At 37.0% G+C, this 18,717-nt stretch overlaps 1 protein-coding gene across 1 annotated transcript in view; it reads left to right on the top strand.

The window, feature by feature from the left end:
- Col4a1 (Collagen type IV alpha 1) overlaps positions 1-18,717 on the top strand; it is a 903,940-nt gene that overhangs the window by 310,849 nt on the left and 574,374 nt on the right. Inside the window, exon 12 of the mRNA XM_090402880.1 lies at positions 18,633-18,686. Coding sequence (XP_090259006.1) covers positions 18,633-18,686 — 54 coding nt within the window. The remainder of the gene's footprint in view (positions 1-18,632; positions 18,687-18,717) is intronic.

Below are 18,717 nucleotides of genomic sequence, written 5' to 3'. Positions count from 1 at the left end.
TACCCAAGATGTGAACTTACTTCGTATTGAATCAATTTTCACTATTAACAATGCTAAACCTCCTGTACACCTATTCAGAACGACATGCTATTAAACATCTTCAGAATAATAAAGACATTATTAATCTTCTGGCAGATAAAGGAAATGCTATGGTTGTTCTCAACACAGCAGATTATCAAAATAAGATACTAGATTTTTTACAAACTGACACTTATTCTATTCTAGAAAGAGATCTTACTAGAGAACTTCATAACCACATCAACAATCTCTTGAGAACTGCGGAATTGCCCCCCTCTGTTCTCTCCATTCACTGATGTACTGATGATTGATTCTCTGATGTACAAACTTTTTAAATATCTTGCCACTTCTCTAAAATGTTTCTCCAGCAAATCTTCATCCTTTATCAAAACTCAACAAAGTTTGTCTCCAGCCTTAAGGATATCAGCATCAAAAATCATGGCCAGTTTCGATATAATTTCCTTATTTACAATTGTTCCTACATAGGAAGTTCTTCCACCATTAAAAGACAAAGTATATAAGATCTTAGCCTTATTGACACACTGTGTTAATTCCAGATACTTCAAATTTGAGAACACAATCTACAAACAAAATCCGGAGCTAGCTATGGGAAACCCTTTATCTCCACTACTTGCTAACATCTACCTGGAAGATTTTGAAGAAAAGGCTATCTCATCCTTCCCTTTAAAACCAAAGATTTGGAAACGTTACATTGATGACATCTTTTTAATTTGGGAACATGGCCTTGAATTCCTCCATAACTTCCAAGACCACCTGAATAATATACATCCTAACATAAAGTTTACAGTGGAATTGGAAGTCAATGGTTCTCTGTCTTTTCTGGATGTCAAACTGGCTCATTCAGCAGGTAAATTCAAGATTTCTATTTACAGAAAACTTACCCGTACAGATAGGTATCTTCATGCTCACTCCCACCACTAACCTCCACAAAAATTCTGGTTTATTTCTACACTCAGACATCGGGCTCGCTCACTTCTTTCCGATGAACATGAACTTAACTATGAACTCAATCTCTTATAACTACATTTCAACTAAATGGCCACTGAATGAAGACTATCAACAAACTCCTGTTCAATCCTCTCCCTCACTGCAATGAAGATACTACAATTTTTAACGGGAACATTTCTATTCCTTACATCAGCTCTGTCACACCAAAATTGGCGAAGATTCTAAGAATATATAACATACGGACTTTCTTCACGACACTACCAAAACTACGTTCCCTTTTAAGTTGGCCGAAGACTAGACATAACAACCTCAAATATCCCCATCTACCAGATTTTCTGCAACTGTGGGAAACCATACTTTGGTCAGATGGAAAAATCACTCAAACTTTGCATTGAGGAACATCAAAGAGACATGAATTACAAGAGGACACGAGCCAGTGCTTTATCTAGCCATGCTTTGTTTTCCACAAATTCCAACGAAGAAGGGCTCACACATCTAGTTCTCTGGGAAAAGTCAAATAACATTCATTGTTGTTACAATGAAATAGAAAGGAATATAATAGAATCAAAAGAAATAATCCTTAACCCTGCACATATCAACAGTAACCTTAGTTACAACTTGTCAGATTGTCACTGTTCTACTATCCAGTATTGGCGTGCTTGAGATCTTAAACACATGTGTGCCTAATAATACAGTTAGATAGAGTTCTTTTTTTTTAAACTGATAAAGGCTTGAACCTTAACAGTTATTTGCTAATGCTTTTTTGTACTGTTCCGAGCCAGTTCCTCTACGGTTATCTTGCTGGTTATTTTTATGTTTTTGCACCTGAAGAAGTCTGTGAAAGATGAAACTAGTTTTGTGAATAAAATCTGCTTTTATTTTTTAATTCTTGGTGTTCTATTCATTAAATACTAAATAGCACACACATATATATATATATATATATATATTTCCCTTTTTTTATTTGACAAAGTGTTATCTTTATGATATGGCTATTTACATTTAGACATTCACATATTATATTTTTGGTTTAGTACAGAATGTCATATAATAACAATAATAATAATTATAAAATTAAAATTTTATAATTTTAATTTATGCTTTTTTGTATATATTTATATGTATATATGACTACAGTGTCACTTCACACTATTGTATTTTTTTATGCATTTTGTTGTCTTGTACGTGTTTTTTTTTGTATGTGGTAGCATATGCATGTATTCTTCTTAGCCAAACATTAAATAAATAATAATTATCATCCTTATTATTATCAGTTAAGGTATTGTAACTTTGAAGTTAATTGTAGTGATTGGCTAATGAGATGTATTTGATTAGGCTAGGGTTAGGTTTTATGAAGAGAGTGGGATTAGCATACACTCATTATGTTTGGTATTTTTTTTATGGGTGAAAAGCAGGCATTGCATTGGATGCTGGTGGTTTGTGAAGTGAAATAGGTGCGAGTTATATTAATCGTGTTTGTATAGCTTCCACAGTTTGTGTTTTAACGTTCTGTAATTTTCTGTGTTTAAATTTTGTGGTAGGTTGTTGAGTAGCATGGGTATGAGATGTGATCTCAGTGCATAACCGTTTGGGATGTAAAGAGTTGTGGTGGGTCATGTTATACAATATGTGTCTCTGTTGTTGCGATAGGTGTTGTTGAAGTAATTCCTCAGTAACATTAAGTAGTGTGTCAGATTTTTATACTCAGGATTTTGTGCATTGCCTGTAGTTTGATTATTGGCTGTTGTATGTGGGGCCTCCAAATCACTGTTGAAATAATTTTCTGATGTAATGTTTCTATTTTTGCTAGAAGGCTGTTTGATGTGTTAGCATAAATTGTTATGCCATACCTGAGTAGCGATTCACAGATACCGTGATATAGGAGTTTTCTTGTGTTATATAGAATCATGTCTTTTACCTGGGAAAGTTTTGCTCTAGTGATGTGGAGTTTAGTATGTAGGTATTCTATGTGGTTTGTCCATTTGTAGTGGCAATAAATGTAAAGACCAAGGTATTTTGCATGTGTTATGGGTGTGATTTAGATATATCGGCAGCTATATCTATGTTAATGCAGTGGTATGTGTGTCAGTGTAGGGTTAGTGGTGCGGGATGCCTAATTCTCGGATTATGTATTATTAACATTTGTGTCTTGGTGCCGTTGATTACAATTGGGTTTTGGTAGAAGTACGTTGTGATTTCATTTAGGTCTTGTTGTTGGAGAGAGCCGTGTTGATGTCTTTGTGGACTGCCAGTAGCACAGTGTCATCTGTGTGTTGATATATTTTACTTCATGTAGTAAAGTTGTGAATGTCGTTTATGTATATGTTGAACAGGGTAGGTGATAATATAGCACCTTGTGTTTCCGTGTGACTACGTGTTTTATCTGTATATCCTGGCTGTAATGTGCGCCTGAACCAAGTATGCAGTGTTCCTCTTATAGTTTGGTCAGCAGTATATCATGTTCAAGTGCATGAAAAGCTTTAGTTAAGTCAATAAGTATAAGGACAGCAAACTTGTTTTTATCGAGAGCTATGTTTATGGCATCGACAATGACTTCTAATAAGGTGATGGTGCTTTTTGTTTTTGAAAGTTGTATTGGTTTTGTGATATAATCTTGTACTTTTTTAATTAGTTCTGTTGTCTAGTGTGTGTGTGTTATTTTTTCAAGAATTTTGGAGAGGACTGGTAGGTTGGCTATTTTTCTGTAGTTCTGTGTATCGTTTCTTTTGTCCTGTTTGTAAATTTGCGTGATTATCGCAGTTTTCAGTTGTGGAATAATACCAGTGTTGAATATTATGTTCACAAGTCTCAGATTTTGTCTATTCCTGGAGTAGTCTTTGTTTTTAGCTGTAAGAGTGCTTCCTTCAGTTCCTGTTTTGTTACTGGTAAAAAATACATAATTTGCTATTGACTTTGTGCTGGTAATTTTTTGCTGATCATTGGTAGATTATCTTTTTTTGAGTTGTGTGATATTGTTTATGAAGGAGTAGTTGAATAGGTCTTCTAGTTCTTTTTGGTTCATATCCTGACCAAAGCTTTTTGTGATAAAATCTTGTTGTGAAGTTTTCTTTTTTCTAGTTAGTAAATCATTAAGAGCTCATGATTTTTTTTGTTTTCATTATATTCCATAAATTTTTGATAGTTGTAGTGCATTTTTGCCCTATGAATTTTTGTTATTAGTTGATTTCCTATGTTTTTATATAATCTTTGTAGTTGAGTGTTACTGGATGACATTTTTAGTCTTTTCCATAGATTTTCCTTTACACTAATACTATTTAGAAATTTAGAATGTTGCCATTTATCCATGGGTTATTGTCAGTTTGTCATCTCGTTTGTGTAGGCTTTGTTGCTTTTTTTTGTATATTTCTGTGAACATTAGTTGGAAGTTCTCATATAAAGTTCCAGGATCATTTATTTTTAGCATGCAATTCCAGTCTGTATTTTTTACAAGGTTGTCGACAGTGCTTTTTAATGCATTCAAGTTTTGTTGAGTTTTGTGGGGTTGGGAGGGGGGGGGGTTACATAATGAAACAAAGTAGTGGTCGGGAATTTTGATAGCCTAGTGACTGCGCTTTGCAACCATATGCCTGGGGAAGGAGTGTCTCAGGTTCGATTCCCGTCGAAGACGTGAGGAATTTGAGGATCTTCCTCAGGCATAGCCAAGTTAGCCAGTCTTGGGTGCGAGCAGTAAGGTTTTTTCCACCAGTTTATCTAGCGTTTTTCATCCCGCAAACAGGCAAACCGGCCCCATGAACATACGCCTCTACAGCCAAAAATATATCCCACCCAGCGGCAGACTAGGCGACAGATCGGTTGGGACTGGTACTAACAGGAAGTTGCATCTAAGTAATATGCGGACCCTGCATAGGAAGCTGGAATAGCGCATAGTGAAAGAAGAAGTGGTCGGTAATTTTGATGTTAATTACTGGTAATGTATATGTGTGGAAGGGAGTCCCTATGTTTATGTGGTCAATGCATGATTGTGTTAGTGAAATGTTGAATATTTCTTCTCTTATTGGGGAGTTTATGGTAGGGTTTATTTTGTACTGACTTAGTATATAAAGGTATGTGTCAGATGTTGATGAAGCATGGTCAAGAGTATTTATGTTAATGTCTCCTATTAGGATGAGCCTATGTGTTGTACGGGGTTCAATGCCACTTAGCCATGATTCTAATTCGTGTAGAAAGCTGAGTGGATTATTATCTGGACAGTCCGAATATTATGTTTATTGTGTATTTGATGCTATGCATTTTTGAAAATTATGGAGACAACTACCGTGCTTGAATAAAAACTTTAGTTTAATATAACTAAAATCTACATTCGACGTTTCGACCTTTATGTCAAGGTCATCTTCTGGAGCATACAACTATACACAGGAAACAAGCTATACTACAATCAAACTGGTTTGTTAAAGACACTGACCAACTGCTACAACAATTGTTGGCCTGACCTCTGGTGAAAAAAAAAAAAATAAATAAAAAAAAAAATAAAAAAAATAAAAAATAAAAAATAAATAAATAAAAATAAAAAAGTATACATCAATGCTAGAGTCCTATTATTAGTGTTGTCTACTATATACATATATTAACATCATTCCAGCCAGTTGGTATGGAATGGTTTCTAATACTAGCTAAGGATTGGCTAGTCCTGACTTATGCTGGATCTTTCATATTAGGTAGGCTGAATGTGTGCCATCCAGATCCTTGGATTTTCATGCCATCTTTGTTGTTGATATTTAAGTGGTTTATCAGGATTTCGCAGGATTCCTTAAATTTCCTTTCGTACCAGGTTTTTGTGCGGTGTAAGGAGCAGGTGCTTTTCCAGTTGATTTGGTGTAAGGTGTTGAGTGCGTGGTCTGAGAGGCCTGCTTCACCATAATGGTTATATCTAATGTGTTCTTTCTTGCGTATAGGGATTGTCCGTCCGATTTCACCAATGTACGGTAAGTTACAGATGCAGCAGATGCAATAGACTCCAGGATGTGCTAATGGGAGGAGAGGATCCTTAGAGGAGTTGAATATGGTTTTAAGTTTAGTGGGTGGTTTAAAGGTGGCATTGAGGATTCTGTTGATTTTTTCTGATAACCCTTTAATGTATGGGATGGCTATGGTTTTACTGTAATCTAGATTCGTTTTTGTTGTAGTTTTATAGAGTATTTTATTAACAGTATTTTTGTTATAGCCATTATTTATGAATGTGTCACTAATGATTTTTAGTTCTTGTTTCAGGGCTTGCTGGTCAGAGCAAATAGTTGTGGCTCTGTTTTTAAGGGTGTTAATGACTCCATATTTTTGTGATGGATGGTGGTAAGAATTAGCATGAATGTATTGGCCAGTGTGTGTCAGATTTCGGTAGGCCGTGAAGGATAGACTGCCTGAAGGAAGACGTGCGACTAGTGTGTCTAGAAACGGGAGCGAATTTTGGTTTTCGATTTCGATGGTAAATTGTATGCATTCGTGTTGTTTGTTTAGGTGGCTGAGGAATGTGTTTAGCGTTTGTCGCCTGTGTGGCCAGATCGCGAACACGTCATCAACGTATCTAAGCCAGACTGTCGGTCTTAGCGTGGCAGAATCAAGAGCCCTTTGCTCAAAGGTTTCCATGTAGAAGTTAGCGATTGGGAGAGATAGTGGTGAGCCCATGCTGTACCTTCTTTTTATAGGTAGAATATGTTTTGCCACATGAAGTAACCGGATTTTAGTGCATGGGCAAAGAGGGCCGTAATTTTGGGCGGAAATTGGTTCTGTAGTAGTAGGAGAATTGTGTCATTGATGGGGACATTAGTGAAAAGGGCAGAAACGTCGAAACTGACTAATAAGTCGTCTTTATCGAGTGTTATGTTTATAATTTGTTTATAAAGTGTTGTGTGTTTTTTATGTAGGAGAGGGAATGACCTACCAACTCCTTGAGTGTTGCCGCTAATTTCTTGGATAGGTGATAATTGGGATGTCTATTCCTTCCATGATTGGTCGAAGGGGCACATCTTGTTTGTGCATTTTCGGAACCCCATATATTCTGGGGGGGATGGTGTAGTGGGGTTTGAGTTTTTTAACCGTGTCTGGTGGCCAAGAAGTGACGGACTTGAGTAGTTTTTCTGTTTTATCCTTTATCCTTTTAGTTGGGTTATAATTTACCATTTTATATGTGTTGTTATCAGCTACTAGTTGATTCATTTGAAGTACGTATGTTGACCTGTCAAGGACAACAGTGGCATTGCCTTTATCCGCTTTCGTTATTATTATGTTTTGTTTGGCTTTTAATGATTTAATTGCTGCTAATTCTGTTTTTGTCAGGTTGTTCTGTATGGTTTTCTTAGTATTCAGGACATTACTGATTTCTAGTCGTATTTTTTCTGCTATATTGTTAGGTAGGGATCTGATGCCTCTTTCAATGTGGTAGATAAAATCCAATTTGTTTACCTTTTTAGGTGCTATTGCGTAGTTCAGTCCTTTATTCAGTAGCATAAGTTTGCCGTTTTTCAGGGTGTGGCTTGATAGGTTAATCACATGATTCTTGCATGTTGGTGGTTGGTCGCTCCTTGTCTCCCTGTTTGTTGTTCATTGTTGGTATTTATCAGGGAGGAAGTCCTCTGATTCGATGGATTCCTGTGATTGGCCGCCATATTTTGCCGTTGTTTCAAACTGTGCAATTTTTTCTTGAGTTTTTCTTTATTCTTTTCCAGGGTATGTTTGGCCGAATTGTCAGTAATTCTTTCAGGTGTTTGTAGAATATCTGGATTAACATAGTTCGATAGTTCGGATTGTAATTTAGAAACCGGATTTTGTGTTGTAGCTAGGTTTTGGTGGGCTGTTTGAATCTGTTCTCTATGCATTGCTTTTTCTGTGCGGTCATAGATACGGAGTGCCTTAGCGGACATATATTTCTTTTTTAGCCTGGTGCAGATCGGAATAAGGTTATTGTCTCTGCATCTTTTTAAAAAGGCCAGCCAATTGATCAAGAGAGAAATAAGAATCTTTAGCTTACCATAGCGATTGCAGCGCTTTTATTTTCCATGGATGATCTGAATCCTTTCTTTTAGGCTTACGTGGTGATCTGAATGCATTTTTGAAAATTATGGAGACAACTACCATGTTTGAATAAAAACTTTAGTTTAATATAACTAAAATAGTAAGTTACAGGTGCAGCGGATGCAACAGACTCCAGGCCCTCTTTGCCCACGTACTGAAGTCCGGTTACTTCGTGTGGCAAAACAAATTCTGCCTAGAAAAAGAAGGTACAGCCATGGGCTCACCACTATCTCCCCCCCCTCCCCCAATCGCTAACTTCTACATGGAAACCTTTGAGCAAAGGGCTCTTGATTCCGCCATGCTAAGACCGACAGTCTGGCTTAGATACATTGACGACGTATCTAAGCCAGATACGTGTTCGCGATCTGGCCACATGGGCGACAGACGCTAAACACATTCCTCAGCCACCTGAACAAACAACATGAGCGCATACGATTTACCATCGAAAACCAAAATTCGTTCCCGTTTCTAGACACACTAGTCACACGTCTTCCTTCAGGCAGTCTATCCTTCACGGTCTACCGAAAACTGACACACACTGGCCAATACATACATGCTAATTCTTGCCACCACCCATCACAAAAATATGGAGTCATTAACACCCTTAAAAACAGAGCCACAACTATTTGCTCTAACCAGCAAGCCCTGAAACAAGAACTAAAAATCATTAGTGACACATTCATAAATAATGACTATAACAAAAATACTGTTAATAAAATACTCTATAAAACTACAACAAAAATGAATCTAGATTACAGTAAAACCATAGCCATCCCATACATTAAAGGGTTATCAGAAAAAATCAACAGAATCCTACAGCATTATAACCTCAATGCCACCTTTAAACCACCCACAAAACTTAAAACCATATTCAACTCCTCTAAGGATCCTCTCCTCCCATTAGCACATCCTGGAGTCTATCGCATCCGCTGCATCTGTAACTTACCGTACATTGGTGAAATCGGACGGACAATCCCTATACGCAAGAAAGAACACATTAGATATAACCATTATGGTGAAGCAGGCCTCTCAGACCACGCACTCAACACCTTACACCAAATCAACTGGAAAAGCACCTGCTCCTTACACCGCACAAAAACCTGGTACGAAAGGAAATTTAAGGAATCCTGCGAAATCCTGATAAACCACCTAAATATCAACAACAAAGATGGCATGAAAATCCATCTGGATGGCACACATTCAGCCTACCTAATATGAAAGATCCAGCATAAGTCAGGACTCTAGCCAGTCCTTAGCTAGTATTAGAAACCATTCCATACCAACTGGCTGGAATGATGTTAATATATGTATATAGTAGACAGTACTAATAATAAGACTCTAGTGTTGATGTATAATTTTTTATTTTTATTTATTTTATTTTATTTTATTTTTTATTTTTTATTTTTTATTTTTTTTCACCATAGGTCAGGCCAACAATTGTTATAGCAGTTGGTCAGTGTCTTTAACAAACCAGTTTGATTGTAGTATAGCTTGTTTCCTGTGTATAGTTGTATGCTCCAGAAGATGTCCTTGACATAAAGGTCGAAACGTCGAATGTAGATTTTAGTTATATTAAACTAAAGTTTTTATTCAAACATGGTAGTTGTCTCCATAATTTTCAAAAATGCATTCGGATCACCGTGTAAGCCTAAAAGAAAGTATTTGATGCTATGTTTGTCGCTATTTGTGATTTCCAAAATTATTGTTTCCGCATGTTCGAAACGAGTTTGTTTTTAGGTCATACTGTATTTTTCTTTGATAAATACCATGATGCCACTTCCTCTTTTGTTTGGTCTACATAAGTTGTAGGTCTGGTAATTATTAATGTTGTATGCATAAGTTTCTGTGTTGTTTATGGCAACTTTGGTCAGTATTAGTAGATCTATATTTATCCAGGTGTAGTTGAGCAGTGTTATCATTGTAAGCCAGTGTTTCTTTATGCTTCTTATGTTTGTGCATACGATAGTGAAGTCAGTATTTGTGGAAATAGTGGAGATGATGATGATAATAATAATTACCAGATATAATATACTAGTCTCGCATCCTTAGTCACTTCAGCTGTAATTCAAAGCCTGAAGAACAACATGTGATATTAATGGCCATAATAATCACTACAAACATGAATATTTTTCAAAATTTATTGTGCATCTTTACTTTATTATTATTATTATACCCTCCATGGAGTTGACAGATTCATCGTGGGAGGTTCATTCAACTGACAACATATTTATCATATAAAATCTTAAAGTACTTAATACTCCTTGCATTAACAACACATTCTGGTAATGCATTCCATTCACTTACAATTCTCAATGTAAAAAATCTACTTATCATATCTTTTTTCACTGCACTTTTACATAACCTCCAGGAATGACCTCTAGTTCCTCCCCTCATACCCTCAACTCCTTTTATATGAAACTACAACCCCACTCTTCTGTTGAAGTAAAAAGTCCATTCACATCTTCCTGAAGGGATTCAGCATCAGCAGTGCTACTTATAATTCTTCTCAACTTTGCATCATCAGCAAATCTCATCAGTGACATAACATAGAATTCCTTTGAAATAATACCACATAATACCACGCACAATATATCATTTACAAACAAGTTAAACAGCAGGAGGCGTGCCCAAGGACAGAACCCTTGGGCACGCCACTGGTCACCCTTCTTTTTTGAAACATTCCTCCATCATACACAACCTGCTGATATTGTTCAGGAGCCAATCTCTGATTTATCTAACCAATATTCATATCCTCTGCAGCTTATACACCAACTTATCATTTGGTAATCTATTAAACGCTTTTGCAAACACAGTTTCTTGCACTTGTATGCTCTTCCCATTCACTTTTTCATTCTTTCTTTCTCCCTCCTATGTGTACCACATGCCAATCATTTCTTCAGTTTCTTAAGCTTATGTTTTGTCCTGTGGAGTCCACATATGTGTGTAATTTCTTTTTGTACTGGAATCTCATCATCCATTTACTTCAAACTCTCATTCTTATTTCATGCACTATCATTCACTGCTTCCACTACATTCTCCATAACACTTTGACAATCCTCCCTTATATCCTTACTATCAGTCACTTCATTGTTCCACTCCCAACGTGACTTCCATTTATTGTATTCACTCAAGAAACATATCCAACAAATATTCTCTCCATTCTTGTTCTCATACCATAAACCATTCACTTCGTTTTCTCTTACTCATCAGTGAGTAAGAGAAAACGAAGAAAACGAGAAAACATAACATAGAATGCCTTTGAAATAATACCAGATAATAATCATCATGGCTAAACAATACACTTAACAATATTTACTAAAATATTTACCAATATTTACTAAAAATAAAGAACTTATGTGAGCAACACATGTACAGCAACTGCTACTAAGGATGATGCTAATGCCAAATTTGTAGATTAACATCTACAATTTTGAGAGCATGCTCATTACCTCTTCCCTTCATATCCTTGTCTCAGACCTGATTTAATATCAGACAATCTTCCTGTATCTCCTACAATTCTATCTACTGACTTGCAACTCAAATAAAGACTAAGTATTACTTGATGTAATGTCTTAATTACATCTTAAAATGGTTGCGTTTTTAATAGATTTCCTCTTGACACCTTGTCATATGCTTTTTCCAGATCTACAAAACTTAAATACAGATACTTGTTATATTCCCATGATTTCTCAACTATTTGTCATCATCATTATTATCAGTTTCCTGATATCTCCTTCAAGGAGTTCAGGCTACCATTGATTGATTAAGTTTAAATTAGTATTAATATTTAGTATTAATTACTTATCAGCACGATATTGTCATAGGAACAGTCTTGCATCTAAGGCACTTGTGACCAAATCAATCCATCATTTTTCTTGGTCTTCCTGTAGGTCTCTTTCTTGTCATCACATCAAACACTTGTTTTTCTAATCTTTCCTTACTTATTCAATTTAAGTGGCCATAACACCTTAGTTAGATCTACTTACACATTCTTATACATTTATAATATTTAATATTCAACTTGATTGGAAAGTACATGTTGTTGTTGTTATTATTATTATTATTACCACCACCCCAAGACCTCATGGAGTCAAACACTCATCTGGAGGTCCTTTTAACACATACACACACACAGTTCATCATACCGTGTTTTAAACACATTCAAACTCTTTCCAGACACCACATTCTCAGACAAGGTATTCCAATCATTCACAACTCTGCATGAAAGAAACCTGCCTCTCACTCCCCTACTCACCCTCTTTATACAGTTTCCAGGAATGACCTCTGGTTCTCCCCTGATCTCCCACTATTCTCTGTAGAACTTCTCCGCATTGATCCCATAACAACCCCTTACCAACTTGTAGATCTCTATCATATCTCCCCTCTTCCTCCTGTCCACCAGACTCTGCTAATTACATCTTCTCAATCTTTCCTCATACTCGACATTCCAGAGATCAGAAACTACCTTAGTCTCCTTTGGACCCTTTCCAACATCTCTTCATCGTTATGAAAACCTGGTGACCAAATCTGGGCACAATAGTCCATGTGTGGCCTAATCAAAACTTTATACAATAGAACAAGAATCTCCCTACTTCTACACGTCAGTGTCCTCCGCATCATTCCCAGAAGCCTTTGTGTTGTCTTCACAATTTTGGTGATGTGTCCCCTGAATTTTAGATCTTTATCCACTATCACCCCCAGATCTCTTATTTCCTCTGCCTCCAACAGTATATTCTCACCAAGCATAAATTCTGCATCCCATCTTTGTTTTCCAAATTTTAAAACCTTACATTTTGCAACACTGAACTCGCATCCCCATTTCATGCACAATCACTCAATCTATTCAAGTCTTCCTGTAAGACCACAACATCTTCACTGCACTTCAACGTTCGTCCCAACTTCACATCATCTGCAAACAACTGAATATCTCCATCCGAATCTTCACCTGTATCATTAATATACAAGTTAAACAGAAATGGACCTAAAACAGACTCCTGAAGCACTCCACTAGTGAGTGACTTTCCTTTTCCTGGATATCGCTCCCCAATACACAACTTGTTGATACCTATCAGATAGCTAGTCTCCAATCCAATGCACCAATCTAATATCCAACCCCATCTGCTCTAGTTTGACTGTCAACCTATCATGAGATTCTGTATCAAAAGCCTTTCTGAAATAGAAGTATATTACTGTGTATCCTTTTCCTCTGTCCAAGGAAGCAGTCACCTTATTGTATTAAGTAAGCAGATTACTAAAACATGACCTCCCTTTAGCAAATCCATGCTGTCCATCAAAGATAATACCATTGTATTGACCCAACCCTGGATCCTAGTTCTCACAAGCTTCTCCAACAACTTAACCACAACACGTGACACACAGATAGGCCTATAGTTTGATGCTTAAGTTCTATCACCTCCTTTATGAAGTGACACAATCTTGCCCTCCTTCCACTCCTTAGGAACTTGACTGAGTGCAAGACTCATATTAAAAAAATATGTAAAGGCAGGTGTCAACTCCCTGGCACATTCTTTCAGAATATGTGGCGATATATTATCAAGTCCCACAGCCTTATTAACATCTAGTTTACTCAACTCCCCATACACTTCTTGCTCACGTACAGTCAGTCTCTCCTCCCCATCATCAACTTCTCTCAATCCCTCCATGAAGTCACATTCACAAGATTGAAAGATCTTTATGAACTGCTCATTAAGTATATCCACCATACCTTCTGCAACAGCTGTCTTTATACCATTTTCTCCAATTAATGTCATCCTTCCATAATCATTCTTTCTTTCTTTTGCTGGCTACATATCGAAAGAACTCCTTAGGATTCTTTTTGGCTTCATTAGCCAACTGCTGTTCATATCTCTCTTTAGCTACCCTCACCAACCAAGTCACCCACCTTGCCTGGTCTTTGTAGTCCTCATGGAATTGGTAATTTCCACTTCTCTTATGCTACCTCCATAATGCCCTTTTTCTCTGTATCGCAAGCTTAATCTCTTTATTCATTCATTTCACACCTACCTTATTTAACCTTCTCACCCTTGGAATACATTTAGAGATTGCATCTACTTGATAGTTTTTGAAAATCTCCCAAGCTGCATTGATATCTTTTCCTGCTAACTCCTCATTCCATGCTACATCTGCAAGCTGTCTCCTGAGCTCTTCATAATCACCCCTTCCCTTGTAGTTCCACATATTCCCTTTTCTTACAGAGGTCTTCACATTGCCGGCAACCAACAGGTAATCACCTCATGGTCACTCTCACCAATTGGTGGGTGATTTGACACTTCATTTATAATTACATCCTCTGATGAGATGACCAAACCCAAGACCACTCAATCCTTGTGTACCCTCTGTTACATACTGACTCTGAGGTAGTTATCCCTCAAAAACACAAGAAACTGATTTCTTTACTTCCAGTTGCTATCTCATCATTCCATTCTATATTGCCATAATTAAAATCACCCATAATGATCATTCTTTTCTTATTTCCTTGGCTAATTTGATTATACATTTCATAGTCACCGCCATCAACATTTCCTGGTCTATAAGAACATCCAACCAAATATTTCATTCCATTCACCTCTATCTCACACCATACTGCCTCAAAACCACTGGCATTATTTCCCTCTTGCAGCTCTACTTTGTATGGTCATATCTCTTTCTCTATCATCCCTCCCTTTTTACCCCTTCTATCATCATGAAACACATTATACCCTTCCATCTCTATTCCTGTCAGGATGCCATCCTCTTCTAACCATGTATCACTTATCCCAACAATTTTTGGGTGAACAGACCCAATTAGTGCAACTATTTCACCTGCCTTGTTTCTTACACTTCTAACATTTGTATATGAACACAACAGCTCATTCTTGGATTTAGAGCTAGTTCCACTGATACCACTCATTTGATGTGATCTCTCCATGCTCGACTGGGCCATTTCCCTTTCTGCTTATTCATTTTAAAACCCTCTTCATTTCCAACTGTTTCCTCTTGATCCCAGGTCATCCCATTCCTTTTCTCTCTACACATGCTGTCACATCCTCTTGGGGCATCCACATTTCTACTGTGTATCCTTGTCCACTCTGAGCCTTCCCGTTTTCCTGTCCATTTTGCACACCCATTCTCTCATTTTCCATGCTCATGCCCCTTCCTTCGTCATTCATAACCACCTCTTCAATCTCTCCTGTTGTATTTCCTGCTCTTCCACATCACTTCCTACTTGATCTGATTCATTCTCTGTACTCACTTCTCTTCCTTCCAGCAACAGTCTCTCCATTCGTCTCACGCCATAACCACTCAAATGCAGTCCATCAGTCTCATATAGTTCACTTCGTCCTTAAAACTTATTCCGCACATTAACAAATTGTACTTCCCTCTCCTTACACATTTCAACCAACATATCATTCATAATCCTTGCTCTCCACCTGTTAAACTGTCACCATGGTCATAGCTAGGCAACATGCTTACTACTCTTCCTGTCACACTATTCTCTTTTATCCATCTAAGCAGCCTCCTGATATCCATTCTGACATGCTCTTTGTCTTCTGTCAAGTCATTCATACTTATTAAAACCATCAACTTCTTTTCTCGCTCTCTTCTCATATCCAATGCCTCAATCACTCTACTTGTTTTATCACCTGGAAAACATACCTTGTGCATTATGCACTATGTTGTGCATAGTGCTTAATGGAGTTGCCATACAATGCCACTTGCTTGTCTTTCGTTAACTCTTTCGTACCTACTTGATTTGTTTTAATCGTTTTCACACAAATTTTCTTAATTTCACTCCACATCCATTTCATCTCTTGCCTTATGGAATAAGAGAGAGAAATTCGTCAAAACACTAAATTAACTATATACAAGACAGTGTTCAAACCAATTTTAACTTATGGATATGAGACTGGGTTAGAAGTAAAACACTTGACCAAAAACTGGAGACTGCAGATATGAGAGTCCTGAGAAAGATTAGGGGCATGAACAGTTGGCATCGATGGCACTATCATGTTAAAAACGAGGATATTAGAAAAGAACTTGATATAGTTAGCATCCAGGAATGTGTTAACTGAGCTAATCTCAGGTGGTATGGTCCCTTAAACGGAATGGTAGAGGAAAGATTAGCAAAACAAGTGTTTTCTGCCAGGTTGGTGTCAGGTGGTCATGAAAAAGACCCAGACGAAGACTAAGATATAGGTCGGTTAATACAGTAAAAATAGCCTTAGAAGACAGAAATATAAGATCTGTTAATGTTGACATCTTGACAGGTAACAGATTGATTTGGAGGAAAATTGTAGATAGGAAGTTAGTAATGATGTAAATTTTTCATGTAGTGCTATCTTATCCTGTACACCCTTCATGGTACACGTCAGGAATTTAATGATGACGATGATGATGAATGTTCATAGGAATTGGCATTTCTCTGACGGGATTGTTTAAGTTAAGTATCAGCTTCGTCCCAAGGAATAGGAGAAGAAAATAGTTCTATTGCATAAAGGAGGCTCCAAGACTATGGTTGCAAATCATAGATCAATAAGTATCTCTCAAATGGATAAAGGGATTGGAAAAGTTGATCAAAGAATTCAGAAATGAGTGGGTAAGAATATGATACTCTTCAGGGGACATCATGGCTTCATGAAGGATAGATAATGTTATTAATTAGTAACCTTTCATAATAGAGTGATAGCTGAGTTGGATAAAAGTAATACATTGATACTGTTGAATTTTACAAAAGAATTTGATAGAATATCACATGGATCTCTGTTACAAAAATTGGACCAATTGGGGTATGAATATGAAGCTCATGGCTTGGATGTGAGAATGGCTGATGAACACATACCAAAGAGCAGGACATGAAGTGCTACCCTAAAGTTCTGAGAATTTGAATAGCACTCATTAACTAATTGTGGTACTGCCTTCCACCATTATAAAGATTGAACAGTACCTTTTGTAAATCAGTATGCTAAGAGACTGCATTCATGGGTTACATATGTTTTTGTAACATCGTGTTTTAGTGATTTGGCAATTTTCTTCTCCAACTGAAATGGAAGATTTTAAAGAGTGAAGAACCTGCATCAAATTTTTGGTTCAACCTTAAAAAAAAACATAATTGCCAAAGAAACCCACGAATTGCTTCAGGAAGTGTTTGGTGTTCACCAAATTCACTGCTGCCAAACAAAAGCATGTCGAGTTTGCATCAATGTCATGTCAATGTTGACAATTTTTTTGACATTCAAGGCATTTTCCATAAGGAATGTCCCCCCCTCCCACACACACACACCATTCAAACTGTCAACAGCAAGTTGGACTGTGAGGGTTTGAAGCAGCTATTAGAGAGCATTGGCACAAATGCCCACAAGTGGAAGAATGATGACTGTGTTCTCCAACATCACTCATTGTTCGACATGGCTTCCAAAAAAAAGACAGTCATTCCCCATCCTCCCTATTTGCCTGATTGCCTATGCAAAATTTTCCTATTCCCCAAGGTGAAATCACAGCTGAAAGCTCAACATTATGACTGACTGAGGAGATTCAAGTAGAGTCACAGAAGGTGCTGAACACAGTCATACTTGAGGACTTCCAAGGATGCATGGAGTCAAGGAAAAACTGCTGAAATAGCTGTATACATAGCCAAGGGGATCAATTCTGAAAATTGATCATTAGCAAGAGTATTTAGGACCAGATTTTTCACTTCGATAGTTGTGAATGAGTGGATTCATGTCGAGTTTGCATCAAGGTTGCCAGAATGTTTGTGAGTGCTTTATCATTCAATATTTAGGGAGAAATATAGATAGTGTGGGTCTAACCAATGAATCTGACTGACTGACTGATTTTCCCTTTCACTTGTTTCCAACCATAGCTGACTTTGTAAGCATTGTCCACAAAGTAATCCTGGTGAGATTTTTACAGGGTAGTTCACTTTGCTTTCCCCAAACCCCCTAATTTTATCTGGGCTCGGGACTGGCATATGGCTGGGACGTATTTGTGACTGTAATCCATGTGTGCATGGGGCATGTTTGCCTGTTTTGGGGGATGAAAACCTGAGTTTCTGGGCGAAAAAACCCTGCCTCTGTATGAGACTGCCTAACTCAAGTTAGTCTCTTTCGACTAACCTTTTAGTTGAAAGAGACCAGATAAATGTTCCTCACATCACTAACGGGAATCAAATCCATGTCTTTCCAACCAAAGAGCTTCGTCTATACTGACTGAGCTACAGAGGCTCCATCCAATGAATCTCGGGAATCCATAATGGTTATAATGAATTAATAATAATAATAATTACAATTATTAACATTTGGTCTTCCAATGAAAACAGGTTCCCTGCTTCTGAGTTAGGCAATGGGCCATATTTCTTATGTGTGTATGCACATGTTATTAAACTTGAATAAAGAATTAGTAACATTTGCAGAAATAAAATTAGATGACATTTTTTTCATTTAATTTTGTTTCTTCTTATTTCTAATAGCTTATGCATTATATTTGAAATTTTATATTTTCTGAGGATGGGATGGTTGATGTTTATAGTTATTACTTTTTGTTTGCTTTAATCAATATATATATATGTGTGTGTGTGTGTGTGTGAATTATGCTAATTAATTTATCATTTATTACAATAATAGGGTGAACCAGGTGAACGTGGAGACAGGGGTTTTGATGGTTTACCTGGACTTGTGGTAAGTGTTTACACAGTAATTATAAATTACA

This window comes from Typopeltis vanoorti, chromosome 13, assembly GCF_054136105.1.
Source record: "Typopeltis vanoorti isolate ZY-2024b chromosome 13, IOZ_Tvanoo_1.0, whole genome shotgun sequence".
Lineage (NCBI taxonomy): Eukaryota > Metazoa > Arthropoda > Arachnida > Uropygi > Thelyphonidae > Typopeltis > Typopeltis vanoorti.
Note: the sequence above shows the minus strand (reverse complement) of the source record. Positions and strands in the feature narration are given on the sequence as shown.